The following is a 20,672-nucleotide window of genomic DNA, read 5'->3' as shown; positions in this document are numbered from 1 at the left end:
CATAGGTGTTACACATTTGGTAGGCCTGATCTTCCTCATGAGTCATTGACTCTAGATAATTACTATATCCCTGGCTTTGAATGCATGTGTTACACATTTGGTAGGCCTGATCTTCCTCATGAGTCAATGACTCTAGATAATTACTATATCTTCTGGCGTTGAATGCATAGGCTTAGGATTACGGTATGAAGATTTGACTTCAGATAATGATATAATATTGGATGGCTGAGCATGATACCATAACATATCGGATGAGTCATAAAAATATCGGACGAGCCAACGGTGAGTTCGATATTTGTATGACAAATCCGATATGTTATGGTATCATGTGAAATAAGCCATCCAATATTATCATTATTAGGTTTTCTTAACTAATTATAACCCTGAAAACATAATAATGTTTATAATTGATTAATTTTGACTTTCATTTCACTTGTTTTCATCACACAAATACCACCAATTTCAATCCTAAAACAAACTGTCAGATTGAGTATGAACAATATAGTTGCAAAGTACACAATGTATACCCATACAAAATAAACAGACTAATTTCTCTTACTTTGCAAACTTATTTCAGCTAAACAAAATTAATTTTTGTGCCTATTTATAATTATGATTACTTTTTCTTTTCTTTTGTTCTTCCAATCACAGGAGCTGGACAAGGTAAGAAAAGTTCTAAGTATCATGGGGAAATAAGGCAGGCCAACTTGGATTAAAATCCCGTGAAAATCACTGCAGACTTGCAGAGCCAGTGAAATGTTGTTCTAAAGTCATCAAGATGGAGGGACTCAATACAGACTTCAACATCAACCCTTCACTTCTATTTGGCATTGCAAGTTGTAGATTTAAAATCACAAGTCTTAGAAGGTGTCACAAAATGTGGACCAGTGTAACATGAAATCTTTACAGTTAAGGGGGTACTACACCCATTGATTTTTTTTGCATTTTTTTGCATTTTGTGAAGAAATTACAAAAAAAAATTGGACAAAGTGGTATGCAAAATGAAGGGGCAAATCTTCTCGTTTTATTGGTGGTATCGGTATCAATGTAGCTTACATGCTTTTACAGATAGAAGCCAAAAGGAGGTACATCACTGATGATTTAAATTCACTTCATTTTGGAAAGCTTACTATCAACGGATTTCGTTAAAATTTTGGATATGTGTTGCCAACACATTAGGGAAATAAAGTTGATATGTAAAATGGGAATAAGTGGTTCCTGATTTCTTTTATGACTTCATGAACTTGGTGCTCCACAACTATCAAAAAGGAACTGGTTAAAATGCTTCTATTTTCAATGTTGAGCTATATTTTGCATTTTTAACTTGCGACATTATTGCACTGAAACTTAATTAAGCCATAGGTAACAGGTTACAACAACCATACTACAGCAATGATGAAAAAAATTGTATTTCTTGTCACCTATACAACCATATTGGGTAGTTTTCCGTAAGCTTAAGTTTTGTGATTTTGGTAACTATTTTATATTTATTTGTGAAATCCGTCTCAACTAGGCATTCTAAATTGTACTCACCATTTACATCCCAAGGTATATTAGTATATCCACCATGCACTTCTCGATATATATCCAGTTAAAGACAGAATATCAAAATTATGCCTCATATGATATCACAGACTCTCACATGTGTATTCAAAATTGATGCTTAAATTTGACCTGAACCAATTGACCTATAACCTGACATACGGTGACCTAATAGCCTTTTCTTCTCCTAACAACTAATGACTATGCATCCATTGTATAAGTGTTTATTTAATTTATTCAGTGTTATATCATGGTAGGTATTTTGCATGCACCACTATAGATTTTCTATAGAGAGTATAACAAAGGATTTAATGTATTCTATTCATGTACCCTACTTGAACATTTTCAAAAGAATAAATTATGGTTTGTTATGAAACACAGATCTGAGTTACTAGGTTACAGTAAACAAAAAATATATAGGGCTAAAATGACTTACAAAAATTGTTGAAATTCACTTTATATGTAGATATATTTTATAAGTTCAGGACATGAGGTGATAAACATATATATGTACTTAATAAATTTGCAAGAAAAAAAAGAAGAGGGGTACTGATGAAAATCGGGGTATTATATCGCCTTAAATCAAGGGTTGAGAGCCAGAAAGCCTCAACTCAAAATCACCTACTCACACAAAATGAGCATAAAGTCGCCAGGGCACTATAGAAGATGCAGTGCTTTAATCATGACAAAATTCAATAGAAAACAAAAGACATTGTGGAGGAAATATTGATTCAGAAGACCAAAGCAAGAAGTCAACTTGATGCTCATTTTGTCATGGTGAGTTACAGCTTTCTAAACCCTCAAAATGTAAGCCCTATTAAATGTCAAATGAGTTCAGACCTGGGGCCCTAACAGGGCTGTGACACTCATATTCGATCCCTGTACAAACTGTAAAGTCATTTCACATTTGATTGGCTGGGGAGTTTTGGGCCTAAAAGTAATGTGCATACTGCTTCAGTAGTGGAATTATCTTATCTTGTAGTTACCATCGATGATCAATCCTCCTCACTATTGTAGTAGTACGCAAGCATTATCATTTGCACACATACATGTACATGTACATATACATTTTATGCTAAAAACTACCCAATGCATATAATGTTGAAGGACTTAAATGATTGTTGAATGATTACCCTATTGACAAAGATGGCGTACAAGAAATGTCATTTAAAAAATGATCAATCACCAACTGATGACAGATTGAGTTTTGATTATGTTATGTGAATTCTGAGAAATCTGTCATTTGAAGTGAACTGCAAATGAAAATTAGGAATTGACTTGATGTACTTTGAACACCTACCTATTAGGCATGGGAATGTTAAACGCATGTACCGTTAAACGCACACATGATCCGTTAAACGTTTAGCAATTGCGGTAGATGTGTATCAACAGTTGAAAGTAACAAAATTGGAAGACGACCATAATAATTTACATGAAACTTGCTCAAAACATTCATTCTTTAACAATAATATGTCGTAATAATGCATAGTTTCTGACATGTTAGGGCCATCGCAAATTTGACCTCATGTACGGCACCATTGTTAGACATTCCTGTTTGCACCGCACCTATCGTGTATTCATGAAATCTTGCCGCCAGACGGGGCTGGAATTGATGCGTGTTAAACGTTAAACGCACACATCAGGCTGATGTGTTAAATGTTCGAGAAAATAAACGGAATAACACATGCCTACTACCTATTTCAGATGTTGGACGTAGCTGTATATTGGTGTCTATCGGAGGGAAGAATGTGATGCTTGACTGTGGCATGCATATGGGATATGAAGATAATGTAAGTTGATTGAATTTTGATTTTTATCATTTGAGGTCAATTTTATTCATATTTTTTTATTTGCTCAATGGTGATGAAGTGTCATCAGCTCAGTTTATTGTTAGCACTTCAATGAGTCCAGAAAAGCATACACAAAATGCAAATATATATTCTAAGTCCTGAGTCAGCTCAATCAATTGACAGGGTTTCCTTCATAGGTAGCACTTTGGGTTCGAGCCCTGGCGATACCATCGTGTTGTGCCCTTGAGTAAGGCACTTTATCTCGATTACTCCTCTCCACCAGGGTGTATAAATGGGTATCGGCATTCTTGAATGCTGGGAAGGTAACAGACTTGCTGTAGAGGAGGTTTGGTGATCCTCTCACAGCAGTATTTCACAGTGGAGTCTGGCCTAAGTGCTAATGAAAGAGAGACAGGCACTATCTTTGTCTGTCCTTGCTTATACAGGGTGTCCCAGAAAAAATTACCGGGCGAATGAATTTGGACGTAAGTCAAGAAATGTACATCAGAATCCCAAAATCTAAAAATCAGCGTGTAGCCCATCTTATTCTGCATTTTATACGTTAATTTTACTGGAATCGGTTGATTGATTGCGAAGAAATGAGCGATTGCATAACGCGCGCCAATTCACTTCATTCCAAGTTTGAAAGAAAGATCATTCAACACAATGCGCACTAGTGGTTAATTGTCAATCGGCTTCATTTTTTGTTCGGTGAAATCCTTTTTGTTCTTTTTAAATCTTTCTTGCAAAACATTTAATTAGGTTGTGTTCAAATTTGAGAATCTGCACGATATTGAAAATGAAAGCTTGCATGTAAGGGTTAGGTATACTTGTAAATATCTTTTTTCGTTAATGTTGATATAAATGTTGCATAAAGAATTATTACATACAGATACAGAATTCCAGCTGGCTTAAATTCTTTCTCACACACATTAATGTTTTTGGAATATTTCCAAGAAATTGTAATGCAAAGTTTAAATCTTTTAAAACTTCAACATTAATGTTGCATGGTATCACAAATCACACGGTAAAAGCTGTAAGCACTTGATCATTATCATTCTTGGCTCAAATGTTCTTTGGAAAGTTAAAATATAACATATTTGCACAACCTAAAGAAACTAAAGTTGAAAAGCTTCCAATTGCAGAAATCAAAGTTTTTTTCGGACAAATTTTTATTCATCTTCAGTGAAAGCATGAATAACATAACACCGTCGGATTATAAAGTAGATAATGTGGGCTAAATTTAATGAGATACACAAACTTTAGGAAGCGGTGAGCGAGTATGAAAAAAGCGGCTGTTGATCAAACTTGGAATGAACTGCATTGATGATCGTATTATGTAATCGTTAAATTCTTCGCAACCTGTCAACCGAATCAAATAAACATTTTGCATGTGATGCACAATAAAATAGGCTATGCGCTACATTTTAAATTGTTTGATTCTAATGTCTATTTCTCGACTTATGTTCAATTCTATTCACTCGGTAATTTTTTCTGGGACACCCTGTATTCCAAAATTCTGATTACATGTAGGTGGCATGTGAAAAGCTCAGTTGTAATAATGATGAATTTATTGCAATATATTTTGTTTGATTTACAGAGGAAGTTTCCTGACTTTTCATACATCACAAGGACGGGAAAATTGACAGAACATCTGGACTGTGTCATAGTTAGGTAGGTCTGATCAATTATACAGGGTATAACCTGTAAAGTGTACTGAGGCTTGTGGATCAACGTCTGTTGTGCCTGTGCGTAGCGCACTATAAATCACTGCGCTTTTTTAAAATGTCAATAACCTATTTGTGACATGATCAAGAGGAATGAGTCACATGTCGACAATTTTCAATTAAAAGGTTTTCATCATTTTCTGGCATTTTACAAATGCTACATTTTGATGCAAACCCGATCAAAATCGAACATCTGGTCACCGAGTTATGAGCAATTTGTCAATGACTAAAAACAATATAAAATAAAAGAATTTGAACACTGTTTTTGCCAATATCTCAAAAACAATATTAGCGACATCCGACTCATTCCCCTTGATTATTTGCTTATCTGTACATTAAGCTGGTGGGTATGCATCATTAAATTGATCTTGTACGCTGGTTTGTTGTGTACTGTTTGTCCTGTTTACCCTGACCGCTTATTCCATGAGTACCAGAGTTCAGACTTGTGGTTAGACCATCAGATGCACTATCTGAAGGTCTGGGGTTCAAATTCTCACACAGGCAGGTATGTCCGGAATTATTTCTCTGGTTTATCTGGTTATGTATGTTAAGTTTCCATTGTAATTTCATGTTAAAATGTGCCAGTGTGTAATGTGTGGTTCTTCTTTCCCCCTGTATATTTGTTGGAGGCTTAATCTATAACTATCATTACCATTCCAGTGTATTTATACCTTTGTATTTCAGCCATTTTCATTTAGATCACTGCGGTGCATTACCATATATGTCAGAGATGGTTGGTTATGATGGCCCTATCTACATGACACAACCCACCAAAGCTATCTGTCCAATTCTATTGGTAAGTGTTGTATGAGTGACGTGTGTGTTTTCATTTAGACCACTGCGGTGCATTACCATATATGTCTGAGATGGTTGGTTATGATGGCCCTATCTACATGACACAACCCACCAAAGCTATTTGTCCAATTCTATTGGTAAGTATTCTATTCTTGGTAACGAATCAGGTCATACTATCTTGTCTTGTCTTGTCTTGGTTAAGTCGGCAGGTTCAGACTAGCTGTACTTTCGCCAACTTTGATGCTGCTCAAGCTGATACTGATATGACTACATTAACTACTTTTGGACTCTATTTTTGAAGATTTCTAGTGTGGCTGCTGAAGTGGTGTCCCCATGAAGCTTGTTCCAGTCTGTCACAGTCTGTCTATCTTGCTGTGCAAATCCCAGGATCCAACTTGATTTCCTACAGAAGATCATTTCTCCCATATTCTACAGGCATTTGGAATGCCCTACCAGCACATGTAGCTTCAAATCAGTTTTTGCAGATCTTCAAGCGGGAGGTTAATAGCTATTTAGGTGCCAACCTGGCAATGTTACCGAAATAGATACCTGCTGTTCATACCCAGAGCAGCTTTGACATATTAACAATAAATTTGAACAACTATACGTTGTAAAACTAGTACATGTACCACTTGTTGCTCATATCTGACCATTTGTTTCGCCATTTGTCCTGTGCACTTTCACCCCTTTTGATGTACCGTAGTCTAATCTAATTTTGTTATATAGCACTATTGGTGTCCCGATAAGTACCGATGACTCTTTCGATTGTACCCTGAAAATTTGTACAGTGCTTTTATTACTTCAACAGGGTATGATAGAAAGTGTCATCGGTACCTAAGCAGGCACCTATAGTGTTATAGGACCAAATTTGATGTGGTGCCTTATAACTCATGCACCAATTCTCAGTTTACATGAATATTTGTTATATCATTGCAGGAGGATTTCAGGAAGATATCTGTGGATCGAAAAGGAGAAACAAATTTCTTCACATCTGCTGTAAGTGTAAATCACTGTTACTTTTGCATAGAGTCAAATTACTATTTACAGCCCAACCAGGGTTATAGCTAGCCCAAGTTGAGTGCCGGCTAATTTTACTATCCAATTAGAGCGTCGGCTCAGGGCACAATCGGGAAATAGGCTTTTTATGGAGAATAAATCATTTGTGGGATCTAATTTAAATTAAAAAAATTAAGAGCCGGTCGGTGCCGGTCCATGCCGGTTACCCCCGACTAGCATGGCTATAACCCTGAGTCCAACCTCTTATCCAGCCATGATGGGACCAAGCATTGGCTGGGTAAGTGAAAAATATGGATAAGTGAATTGTTTGTAATTCTGCATTGATTTTCTGAAGTCCTAAAATTGGGACAACATAAGATTACTCAATATGGGGTAATAACAGTGCAAGATGGTATGCAACATATTATATATCCATCTAGAGTCTTCAGAGCATGAAAATCAGGTGTCAAAAATTAAAAACATCATGTGTTTGCCTATGACAACAGAGGTCTGTATAAAAGAGGTCAGTATGAGCAAGATTGAACTATACCACTTTTTGAATCCTTTGGACGTATTAATCATTGACAATAATAACAATAAGTTATTCCAATTGAAATCCATACACCCCAATGGAAGACATGACCTTAATCTTCCACACAGGGGGTGTTAACAGTATAGTTCAAAACGAGTCGCCCTTTCACGTAATCCCAGTTGAAATTCACACTCCCTGTGTGGGAGTTTAAAGTCAAGTCTTCCATAGGGGTTGTATGGATTTCAACTGGAATAGCCTAATGCATTACAAAGTATTTGTATCATATCATTGGAATTTACTGTTTTCATGTGAATAATATTTTGTTTTTGTTTGTCTTTTTTATTGTTCAGATGATCAAAGACTGCATGAAGAAAGTTATTGTTGTCAATCTCCATCAAACAGTACAAGTAAGTAATATCCATGTAGGAAATGACATGAAATATATTATATTAAAAAAAAGGCGCAGTGATTTATAGTGCGCTACGCACAGGCACAATGCCTAGACGTTGATCCACAAGCCTCAGCACACTTTACAGATTGTCGCTGACCACTACGGCCCGCATCATTCCATAAACCATTTACCAACAACACAGGGAATTTGCAGCTTCAAGAGGGCACACCCTAGACATTCCACAAATGACCATTGCAACCAGGATCAGCTCCCCGAGTTTCGTACAGGTTACAACGAGACAATTAGCAGTAAGTTCCTTGTCCAGGGGAATTTCAAGCTAACTCAATTTATTCACGAGAGCGTACTAGCCACCACCAGGGTTCGAACCTGCAATCTCTCGCACCAAAGTCGAACGCCTTATTGATTGAGCTAGCTTGACTGCTAAACAAGTGATATGGCATGGTTGGATTCATTTCCGCAAGTGTACGCAAAAGATCATCAGACTATGTCAGGCAGTGTTCAATCAATTCAAAAGTGCATGATGAAGCGTCACACCGCTCAGCGGTAAGCAGCAGAAAGTATGAAACCAGCTTTACTGATAAAAACTGTGGAAGGGCAATGATTTATATCCCAAAATCCTATATCTTACATCCCAAATATTAATACTGGTCTAATTCTGTTTCTTTGTGTAGGTTGATGATGAAATGGAGATTAAAGCCTATTATGCAGGTCATGTATTAGGGGCCGCCATGTTTCACATCAAAGTAGGAGAACAGTCTATAGTCTACACAGTAAGTAGTATGTGTGTATGTTTGCTTTTGGGAACATTGCCAAACGGAGACACATACAGTCTACACAATAAATAAGGTATAAGCTTTGTAACATGATCCCACTGCCAAAGTAGGGGTAGAGTTCAAAAATCAATGTGATCACAATGTGTGCAAGGAGATTTTCTTTAATTTAAGATATCAGTGATGGCAAACAATACCGAAATCACCAAGTTATGACACAAAAACCGATGGAATGTACTAACTCAATTCAAAAGGTGCGATTTCTCACTTTTACTCCAGCAGGTTCATTTGTACACATTATTAGTGCTACATGATAAAGCCTACTGAATTAGTCAATCAGTACAAGTACATGCATGGTGAGTTCTGACAATGGTAAACATTGACTAAATTAGAAAACTTTTGAATCTGTATCTCCATCTTTTTTGTGTCATAACTTGGTGATACTGCATTATTTGCTGTCACTGATATCTCAAATTAAAGAAAACATCTTTGCGCACATTGTTGTCACCTTGATTTGCAAAATCTACCCATTTGCTGCGGATCATGTTACAAAACTTGTACCTTATTTAATGTGAAGTCTGTACATGAGAAATGAGTACAGGCGAACGTTTGCGGTTCCTGAACATCTTGTGTAGATCTGAAACAGAATTTGTGATTTAAATTGTTTTGAACTGAGATCCTGGAAACAAAAAATGGTTGGCACATCAACATCTTTCTTTCAGTGTTTTCCATGCTCCAGTACAAGCCATTTTGTAAATGTGTATTTTTGTGAAACTACATCTCTTTTTGCAATGGCTGTTCCATTTGAAATCCACACACCCCTTATGGAAGACATGACCTTAATCTTCCACACAGGGGATGTGAATTTCAAATGGGCTTACCTGAAAGTGTGATTCTTTTTGAAATCTACTCCCCTGTCTGGGAGATAAAGGTCATGTCTTACATAGGGGATGCATGAATATATCCCAATGTACATTGTACATCCTTCTTTTCCCCGGCTGTTCACCGTTCATTTAATGTTGAATGAACGGTGACAATATCCATATCAATCATTATAATAAAAGGGAGAGGGGAACATTGTTGAGAATAGTTTTGGGTTTTGGTTAATTCAGGATTGTAGAAAAAAATGGATGATAAAAGCATAATTATTGTTTTATTAATTCAGGATTGTAGAAAAAAATAGATCATAAAAGCATAATTATTATTTTATTACAGGGAGATTACAACATGACACCAGACAGGCATTTAGGGTAAGCTTCACAATTCGGTCAATTCACAATATGTTGCGCCTCCAGCGGAGGCCAAAATATGCAGTGCATCATGGGAAAAAGTTGACATCCAAATTAAGCCTGCTAATACGAATACAACAGGAACGAACATTATATATATGTCGATTGTGTGTTTAAATTATGTTATACGTGAAAGCACATTAGTAGATCCATTTTCTATCTATTGATTACATGAAATCCTTGATGGAGCTGTTTTCAACATCATTATTATTATCACACTCGCATGAAAATCTTATGGTGGCTAGAAAGGCTATGTCGACCCTGGAGGTCAAAAATTGGACTGACAAGAGCAACCGCTGGCGGTGCATCGTATTATGAATCGCGAGAATTGATATCATTCATTCCTTTTCATTCAGCTCCAGTGCAGGTGCAATTTCTAGCAATAGTTATGGACATCTAGTTTGTATATCATCGTTTGTATATAAGGTTAACGTGACCTGCTACCAGAAAATGAGCATTATTAAAGTCGTCAGGTTACTGTAGAAGATGCAGTCCATTAAACATGGAAAATTTCAATAGAAAATGAATGAATATTTGGATGAAATATCGATTTTTGAAACCAAAGCAAGCAGCAATCTTCACACGTTTAGTGTGATTTTAAATCTCATGAAATAAGAATTTCATATCTGGAACATGCCAGAAAGTCATTTTGTCAACTTTAAGCTAATTTTGTGAGAACATGTCACATAATAATAATAATAAAGACAGATTTAACATAGCACCTAATGCAAATGCCTCTAGGCGCTTTACACAACCTTTTTGTGACGAAACTGCAGTTTTCATAAATTTAAAATATTTAATAATGACATCTCTAAAAACCTAAAATGTTTGTCATGTACACCTTTTCAATTTATTGTATTCAGAGCTGCATGGATAGACAAATGTAGACCAGACTTACTGATAACAGAATCTACATATGCTACCACAATACGAGACTCAAAAAGGTAAAATTCTTTCTTTCTTAATATTTTAGCACATAGGACCAACCCACAGTGAACAATCAGCACACTATGACTGATGAAGTGCTTAAGGTGGTACTTTGTGACTATTTTTGCATTTTTCTCAAAAAATAATAACACACTGGTAACAAAGATTATGTACAGTAACGAGGGGCAGTCAGTATGTTTTAAGAGTTGACTCGTGACGTCATTTGTGGACCGTTTTCATGGCATTTTCAATGATTACATAAACACTGTACCTTTGTCTTTCAAACAACACATGTAAAAATTCTATCGCATACATGATTACGTAACAGCATTAGCATAAAATCAATGGTCTAGAGTCACCTGGTGAAATTGTGGCGTTTTTGTTAGGGGAAATAAGAGGCTGAAATGAGGTATTGTTGTATTTTCTATATTTTCTCGGGAATTAAAGAATGGAGAATGCTGCCTTTTGGAACAGTAATAGAACACAAACTACCAAATCATTAAACCATGTTTGTTGGGCTATAAAGGTTTTAGTTTATTTAAAATGCGTGGTCAAATTTGTCTTATTTTTGACAAAAACAAGGCTTTTCTTTCTTTACAAATCTTGATATTGCCAAAAATAGCAAACGTGGAAATTAAAATTTTTTTGCCAGTTCTGTTGACTAATCTCTAAACATTTAAACGGGAGTCTCCCTAGAAAATATTTGAATCCGTGATTAAAATATAACTGTTATTGTACCATTGTTACATTTATACAAAAAGTAGTGGTACAAAGAGAGAGGCCATCGTTTGAATGAGAAATTTATTTTAAAACTTTTCTGTTCATTTCAGGTTGAGATCATCCATAAAAATTCATATGAATATTTAAATTACAATTTTCATAGCATTTTGTAATATTTTAGGCCCTATTTACATGGAATTTAGCAATTCTCGTGCATTTCCACCATGTTGTATGGGTCATCCCACCTGCGCATGCGCAGATTGTTGTTCCATTTGCACCAGTTATTATTGCACTGAGTACTAGCTCTCACACGTGACCAGTCATTATATTTTAGTCTGTTTCATTTTGCAGATAATTAATGTCATTTGTAATAACTGCTTTTTCATTTTCGCAATTTTTGCAGAATAATTTTGCTTCCATTCAAGCCCTAAAGTTGTTGAAGTTTCCAAACGTCCCATTTCCACCCAAGTTTAATGGCAAGTCCCATATTTTATCACATGCAAACGGAGGACTTTTGCTGTTTTCGGACATTGTAAACACGTGTTTTTTATGTAATTTAAAAGGCCCGCCTTTTTGCGTGATTTGGCAGTGTCCCTAGTATATTGATTTTATGCTAATGCTGTTACGTAATCATGTGTATGATATAATTTTTACATGTGTTGTTTGAAAGACAAAGGTACAGTGTTTATGTAATCATTGAGAAATGCCATGAAAACAATCGACATATGACTTCACGAGTCAACTCTTAAAACATACTGACTGCCCCTCGTATATTATAAGGGCAAGGAATCCCAAAAGAAATCACAAAATTTATCAGGGGGTGTAGTACCACCTTAAGCATCAACATCCCATAATTATATTGTTTTACCCTATATCTATATATTTTCTTTTGAAAATGGATCTCATTTTTTTCAAATCCTGATTACTTATTCCTTGCATCATTTCCTACCTAAAGATGCACATACTTTCATTTACTATTATTTGATTGTTTCATGCAAAACACTTAATTGTTTTTCTTCATAAAAGCCACTACAGACTCCCATTCTATTTCCAGTAATGTTTAAGTTCTAACAAATATTTGATGTTGTAAAATTGATAATATGTCATGTAGAATATCGGGCGGAAATATATCATCAATTTTACGTCATCAAACATTCGTTAGAAGTTAAACATTACTGGAAGTAGAATAAGAATAGATTAAATGTGACGTGGTATATCAAAAGCAGACACTTTTGGGGAGGAGCTTAAATGGAGAAATTGCCAAAAATCTGCCCGGGGGTGATTTTTTTCACAATTTAGGTTTGTTGCAAATTTGTGATGTTATTAATGTTTAAAATATTGTCTGATAGTTTCAGGCCGGAATATAACTGGTATCTTGTATTTTTTGAGACATTTTTCAAGGTAATTCCTACTCTCAACATTGTCAATAATATTTATAAGGGCCGATATCTCAATTTCCAATTTTATAATACCATAACTTATGAACTCAATATCTTCGCTTAGGAATGTCCGATTTCATTGGGGGAAACAGTGTTGTGGAGCAAAATATATCCAAAAAAAGATATGTAAAAACCTCAAAATTGATAACCTGCCCAAAAGTGTCTGTTATTGACATGCCACGTCACAAATAATGAAGACTTGTTAAATTGAATATTCTACATCCATTAAAAAGTCTGTAGGGGCTTTTATTTGTAACTAGAGTAAAATTTGACTTATTTGCAATTAGTGTTAAGTAAATAATGATCGTCGTGGAGCGGCAGTTTATGAAGTGGTATCCAGTTAATAAATAATCTGCCTTGCACGATAAGTAGTAGCTGTTCACAAAAATACAGGCAAATATAGCATACAGAAATCTTAAATGTAGGAAAAAAAGTAGCTTTTTTGCAAACTGTTTGTCCATATTCATCCATTGTGGTGGATGATTTAGAAAATATTCATAACCTCATTAATATATATGTGATCCAATCATTTTTATTTATTTGCCAAAACGCAAACGCTGAACACAGTTACTAATATTCAACAGTGGACCTCTCTGCCGTCAGCGTAAATAAATAACCTCTGCGTGCGCCGTGTTTGGATTGCGCGCTATTGCACAGATTGTGATTCGCACTTCTGTTAGGGCCGTGCTGTTTTAGCCTGATCGATTTTTGGAAAGGCAAAACATAAGTTTATTTTTGAGGAAAATTGTGTGTTATTTTGTAAAGTGTAGAGATGAAAGTGACGATTATGAATGAGGTTAATAACTTTGCATCGGTAATATGTCGGGCATTCTGAAAAATCTAAACATTTTACTTTGGACTCTGAATATATTCCTCGGTTCCAAAGGCAAAATGTCTTTAGATTTTTCACAATGCCCCCCAAATATTCGATGCACAGTTATCAACCTCCAATTGATAGACAGACGTACACTAGAAAATTGATTAAACACTGGCGCCAGTGTCAACCCGGGGGTTCTCAGTACAAATGACCATACGGGGACGTGCCGCAAATATGGGTAGCATTTTCAGCCTCTTGGTATATCAATGACCCCTTTTTCAAAGCCTATTTTGGTATATGAATGGGTCCTTTTTTCAAAATTTTCTCAATTTTTTCGGAAAATAGCCCAATTTTTCGTTAATTTAGCAAAAATTTTCAAAATGTTCCCAAAATTTTGGGAAAATTTGTAAAAACTAGGACAATTTGGGTTAAATTCGGCCGAAAATTTTGACTTTTGGTATATCAATGGGTCCAAATTTCTTGAAAAATTGGTATATTTATGGGTCCACTTTTAAATTCTCAGCGGCATGTCTCTACCAAAACCAAACTTGAGTACCCCCCCCCCCCCCGGGTGCCAACCTGGCATATCGCGTAACATACTTTATTTGACCTATTTCTTTCCACGGATATGTTTTTGCTTAATTCTACATAGATGTCGAGAGCGTGATTTTCTGAAGAAGGTTCATGACTGTGTGACCAGGGGAGGCAAGGTTCTCATTCCAGTGTTTGCATTAGGCAGAGCACAAGAGTTGTGCATCTTATTAGAAACATATTGGTAAGTGTGGGTGGGGTGGGGTGGGGTGGGGGTGTTATAGGTCCTGGTTCTGGTTCTGGTCCTAGTTGAGTTGGCATTGCCAGACATGCTGTACTTCACCACATATACATTCCAGTAGGTTTTTGATAGGATAGATAACCTCCTGTGCACCTACACAAACACCCTATCAAAAACCTACTGGAATGTATATGTTGGGTATCAAACTACAGTTCTCTGAAAGGTTCTTTTGCCACTTACTGAATAGTTTTCCCTGTTTATCACTAGGTCACATTCACAGTAGGGTCACATTACTATGCGGCTTGATTGAATGAGCCTATCGGGACCCCACTTCCATATGTATGTGAACATGATCTGATCCAATTAGACCTAACTTGGACAATTTAGTTATTACCATTACCAACTTACTCAATAAATAAGCTAACTTGTATTGAAAGTTCCTGGCATATGCGGCCGTGCATTCACTGCGTTAAAACCATTATAAATAATATAATAATAATAAATTTTGGATTCATGTGTGCAATTTTCAAATTAATACCAAATTAGAATAGAAAACTTTTATAAGGTGATAATTTTAAATTAAGGAAACATATTGATGTTTAAAATTACAAGTGAAAGGTTATTCAAACAAAACTGTTCATCATTTTTATTGGTGTGTTTGTTAAGAAATCTGTAGTTCACTATAGCCAAAATAACAATAGTACGGTATTAGGCTTAATACTGCTGTAGAAATTGGCAAAGCTCGGTTGTGCACATGTACCTTAGGTTGCTGAAATGCAAAGAAAGTTGCTGTAGCTAAATCTAAGACATAGTTGAGTTGGCTCCAGCAACAAGCTTTATAAGATATCTGTGACGGGGTACTTATGCATTAGAATGTGGTATTATATTGTAACCGAGGAATAAGTGCGTTAGTGCCGTAGACCAGACAGGGAAGTCCTCTTTTGGTCTATGCACTAGCAAGCTCGCCTTTTTACCACAGGATCTTGGGTTCAAGGCTAGATAGGACCAAGTGACTCGAAGATAGCGCATGATACCTTGGTCAATTTACGCCTAATGGCTGGGCAGTTTGTGACAAAATAGTGGCAGCGCTGGTCCCTGGTGTTTATTAACACCAGCCGGACCTATCCATTGGAAAGAGTTAGGAATTAATACAAAATGCCTGGCTGAGTATATGCCTTGTATCAAGGACGACCAGACCTTAAGGCACAAGGATCCGGTTTAGGAAGAAGGGGAGCATTGTCGCCAAAGTGTAAGTGTGTTAGTGCCATAGACAAGACAGGGAAGTCCTCTTTTGGTCTATTAGTTATTACCATTACCAACTTACTCAATAAATAAGCTAACTTGTATTGAAAGTTCCTGGCATATGCGGCCGTGCATTCACTGCGTTAAAACCATTATAAATAATATAATAATAATAAATTTTGGATTCATGTGTGCAATTTTCAAATTAATACCAAATTAGAATAGAAAACTTTTTATAAGGTGATAATTTTAAATTAAGGAAACATATTGATGTTTAAAATTACAAGTGAAAGGTTATTCAAACAAAACTGTTCATCATTTTTATTGGTGTGTTTGTTAAGAAATCTGTAGTTCACTATAGCCAAAATAACAATTTCTCGATCATGAGAGGATGTACCTTCTGTGTTAGCGTACTTTTCATAGAATAACACGATCGCGCGACCTGCATTACCGAACCTTGACCTTGCCTAGCAACGACTGTGTGATTGGTCAGTTCTCAAAAGGTGTGTTTGCGCCGTAAGCGCCGGTATTTGCGTAGTACACTCGGCGCAAATAACTGTGCGTACCCAAGTTGGCTCTCATTATCGAGAATTTAATATTTTGGCTATAATACACTTTATCTTTTTGGAATCTTGTTATTTCAGGGACAGAATGAATCTCAAGGTGCCTATTTACTTTTCCACTGGATTGACAGAAAAGGTTTGTTGTAATTACAGAATTAAACCCAGAGAAACCCGGAAATAACTGCCATCTTGATATCTGCATGGCTCCAAACTTGGGGGTATTTGCTTTCACTCAGAATGCTCTTAATTGTAGAGTGACATTGAACACTAGAAGCATTTGAGAGATGGAGGTTATGGATACCGGGCGATGCAGTTCACACGATACCTACATGTATTGCACTTCCGATGACACAGAATTGTTTTTGTTCATTGCCGCGCACCGTAGGCAAGGATCCGAATAGCCCAATTTTCCTCTCATAGCTGACGGCACTACTGAATGTGGCTATATAGGCAGTCCGGTTTCTCTGGTTTTAATTTCGTGGGTGTAATATTGTATCGAGACATTTTGCCTGTGATGTCACTTAATCCAAATTAGGTCCAGATGTAAACAACAACACATATGCTTACCCAGGGACCGGTGGATGCAATGTGATAAACACACTACATTGCTCATTTTCTCCTTGATTTTGTCTTTTTTACTTGCACTTCCACAAAACTATAGTTTGAACATATGCAGCTCTTTATTGTTTCAGCTTGTTTTGATCCTAAATAATGTAAAAGAAATACAAAATAATCTGATGCTATTTCAATTTCAATTTTTATAAAAATAACATCCTGGCCCAAAGGCCAAATTGCATTAATTTTTACAATATAAACTAACATAAAATCATTACCATTATATGCTGTTTGAAAATCAATCTTTATTTTTATCAAGTCTGTTTACATAACAGCATGATGAATGCAACACATATCACAAGCTCGTCACTATGCACATGGCGTAGCTCATCACACAACACTCGACTTATCGTGTCAGCGTGGTATGTTGCATTTTGCAGGGGTGTGATTTTTCCGGATTTTTCCGGATTTCCGGATTTTTGGGATTAAGAAAAAAAAAAAAAAATCCGATTTAAAAAAAAAAAAAAAAAAAAAAAATTTTTTATTTTTTTATTTTTATTTTTTAATTTTTTTTTTCCCGCTTTTGGAGTGGCCCTGGACCAAGAGCTAAATGCTTAACAGAGATGTCACATTTCCAGAATTTTCTGTTCCGGATATGAGAAAATCTCCAATTTTAAAATGAAAATTCCTTAGAACCCTGACTGGATGATTTATAGACACACTGTACTGTGCAAAAATGGTGATGCAATTTTTCATGTGTATGTGAATGATGTGATACTGGAAGTATGTATTCACAGATAATAAATGTTTTTATACTATAAAGTGAAGTATTTTAACAGTTTCTCATTTTGCATTTTACCCCATGAAATTGCATCTCCAGTGGTGCTCAAGTGTGTAAAACCCCTCTGGCTTCAGGGGCTTCGCCTCGACCCCACAGGCGTTGCCCTGGACCCCACCAGGGGCCCTGGACCCCCGCCGCAACAGGCGAGAGCTCCGCTTCGCACGCTCCGCTTCGCAATTTCATTGCCTTGGGGTTTTTTTCAAAAAGCACCAATCACACCCCTGATTTTGGAAAAAGGTTTATAGTACGGTATTAGGCTTAATACTGCTGTAGAAATTGGCAAAGCTCGGTTGTGCACATGTACCTTAGGTTGCTGAAATGCAAAGAAAGTTGCTGTAGCTAAATCTAAGACATAGTTGAGTTGGCTCCAGCAACAAGCTTTATAAGATATCTGTGACGGGGTACTTATGCATTAGAATGTGGTATTATATTGTAACCGAGGAATAAGTGCGTTAGTGCCGTAGACCAGACAGGGAAGTCCTCTTTTGGTCTATGCACTAGCAAGCTCGCCTTTTACCACAGGATCTTGGGTTCAAGGCTAGATAGGACCAAGTGACTCGAAGATAGCGCATGATACCTTGGTCAATTTACGCCTAATGGCTGGGCAGTTTGTGACAAAATAGTGGCAGCGCTGGTCCCTGGTGTTTATTAACACCAGCCGGACCTATCCATTGGAAAGAGTTAGGAATTAATAAAAAATGCCTGGCTGAGTATATGCCTTGTATCAAGGACGACCAGACCTTAAGGCACAAGGATCCGGTTTAGGAAGAAGGGGAGCATTGTCGCCAAAGTGTAAGTGTGTTAGTGCCATAGACAAGACAGGGAAGTCCTCTTTTGGTCTATACACGAGCGCACTCGCCTTTTCACCATAGTATCGTGGGTTTGATGCTCGCCAGGACCGAGTGACTGGGAGATACGCGCAGGATGAAATTAGGCGTAATGGCTGGGTGGTTTGTGACAATATTATCTTCTAGTGACAGAATTAACCCCTGACCCCAAGGCAAGTATATTGAGTATTATGTATATTTTATTTTGAATTTCTATTTTCTTATATAGGCAAATCACTACTATAAACTGTTCATCACATGGACCAATCAGAAGATCAAGAAAACATTTGTAGACAAGAATCTCTTTGAATTTGAACACATTAAGGTGAGTACTGTAAAAACTCAATAGTTAGCATCGAGTGCTTTTAAAACATGCAAACATGAAGTGCCCTATCCACAAAAGTGTAAAGGTTTTGATCAAATCATCAATACACATAGTTATAAACAAACAAGTAAACCTGCAAATTTCTGTCTCAACTCCGTTAGTACAGTTGGTAAAGCGCCAAACTTTGGAACAATTTCATATTTTCAAAAGCGCTCGATAGTAAGCACATATGCTAACTATAGAGTTTTTACGGTAGATCTGGCAGCAGTAAATTTATTAAGTTGTCTACAGTTTATGACGCAGGGTGCAGTATGACCATAAGCTCCCTCATATGGGGTGTAGATTTCAAATAGAGTTACCCATTCAGGTAAACCCATTTGAAATTCACACTCCCTGTGTGGAAGATTGCGATCATGTCTTCCATAAGGGGGGTATGGATTTCAACTTGAATAGTCCATTGCAGTCCACAGTTTCAGAAGCAATCAGGGCTTATTATTACAGAATAGTGTACCCTCACATGATACATATGAACAAATCACAAGATTTTGAATAATGGACAGTGGAGTTAATAGAATAAGTAATAGTTATTCCACGAGTGGCCTTCAGGCCACGAGTGGAATAAGTTACTTGTACCAGCCCAGAGTGATACATGGCCAAAAGGAACACTGTCTGGCCAACACCTGCTATTTATTACACTAAATGCTGTATGTTGACAATCTATGTTTACAAACATGCTGAGGTCATGGTTGTGTCCTAAAAGTATACCCCCAAATGGAAGAGGATGGTACAAGTAGTCTACCATGTCACATGTTTTTATGTCTGGAGTAGGACCACTCTTTGGGTGGGTGTGTTTACTTTTTGAAGTTTATACTAGAGGGTTGGACAAGTAATCTCCCATGTGACTGGTTACGTCTGGAGTGGTACATGGGAGTGGTACATGGGTTTTGACTCCACTCTAGACAGAGTGGTACTAGGCAGTAAAATCACCAAGTATGGTACAAGATATAAAGGATATATTATGGGGTAAGTTATGCATCAATCTAAACTTCACAAAAATTAAAGAATCTAGACTTATTTATTAATATATGTCAAAAACAGCATAACATTGTAAATCACTCAGTAATTTCCAGCCAACAGATCACATCATCACTGGGCGGGAAAAACCTTGTATGTACTTTTGGCCCTTGAACATGGATGCAGCAAACCATTCAATATAAAGTCTAAACCTACAATGCTTTATCCATGTTCAAGGGCCACAAGTAAATACGAAGTGTTTCCTGTATGTACTTTTGGCCCTTGAACATGGATGAAGCAACCTCTTCAATATAAAGTCTACACCTACAAGGCTTTATCCATGTTCAAGGGCCAAAAGTACATATGAGGTGAATTCTTGTGACACTAAAAATGCAAAAGATAGGATGTAAATCAGGATTGTCTGATCCTTTCATTTTGTTGAGTATAGTGTGTTTCATATCAAGTTGAGAGTAATGCCATGTTGAATTTTCTGTGGCAGATTCGAATCAGTGTGCCAGTTTGCCAGCGTACGGATAAATCTTCCTTGTACGCATGTGTATATGTATATGAACCGCAGGATTAGGTTAGCGCGTGCAATTTGAATCTGCCACTACAAAATCCAAAATGGCATTACTCTAAACTTGGAAAAAAAAGGCAGACTATAGTATAGTTGAGCGACACTGGGAATGCTTCATTGAGTTAGCTTGAAATTCCCCTGGACCAGGAACTTACTGCTAATTGTCTTGTTGTAACTCGTACGAAACTCGAGGAGCTGAT

At 36.6% G+C, this 20,672-nt stretch overlaps 1 protein-coding gene across 2 annotated transcripts in view; it reads left to right on the top strand.

Annotated features, from left to right (window-relative positions):
* Positions 1 to 656: 656 nt before the first annotated feature.
* LOC140165647 (integrator complex subunit 11-like) overlaps positions 657 to 20,672 on the top strand; it is a 64,972-nt gene continuing 44,956 nt past the window's right edge. The window contains exons 1-12 of one of the 2 annotated variants that reach the window (XM_072188942.1): positions 657 to 663; positions 3,247 to 3,332; positions 4,933 to 5,006; positions 5,744 to 5,855; positions 6,791 to 6,850; positions 7,733 to 7,789; positions 8,466 to 8,564; positions 9,780 to 9,814; positions 10,717 to 10,797; positions 14,409 to 14,531; positions 16,415 to 16,469; positions 18,786 to 18,881. In XM_072188942.1, coding sequence (XP_072045043.1) covers positions 3,294 to 3,332; positions 4,933 to 5,006; positions 5,744 to 5,855; positions 6,791 to 6,850; positions 7,733 to 7,789; positions 8,466 to 8,564; positions 9,780 to 9,814; positions 10,717 to 10,797; positions 14,409 to 14,531; positions 16,415 to 16,469; positions 18,786 to 18,881 — 831 coding nt within the window. In that variant the 5' untranslated portion in view covers positions 657 to 663; positions 3,247 to 3,293. Of the gene's footprint in view, positions 664 to 3,246; positions 3,333 to 4,932; positions 5,007 to 5,743; positions 5,856 to 5,888; positions 5,992 to 6,790; positions 6,851 to 7,732; positions 7,790 to 8,465; positions 8,565 to 9,779; positions 9,815 to 10,716; positions 10,798 to 14,408; positions 14,532 to 16,414; positions 16,470 to 18,785; positions 18,882 to 20,672 lie in introns of those variants that run through there. The other variant, XM_072188943.1, reaches the window with a different exon arrangement.

Source organism: Amphiura filiformis, chromosome 12 (genome assembly GCF_039555335.1).
Source record: "Amphiura filiformis chromosome 12, Afil_fr2py, whole genome shotgun sequence".
NCBI lineage: Eukaryota > Metazoa > Echinodermata > Ophiuroidea > Amphilepidida > Amphiuridae > Amphiura > Amphiura filiformis.
The sequence above is the reverse complement of the archived record's forward strand: the minus strand, read 5'-3'. Positions and strand labels throughout refer to the sequence as shown.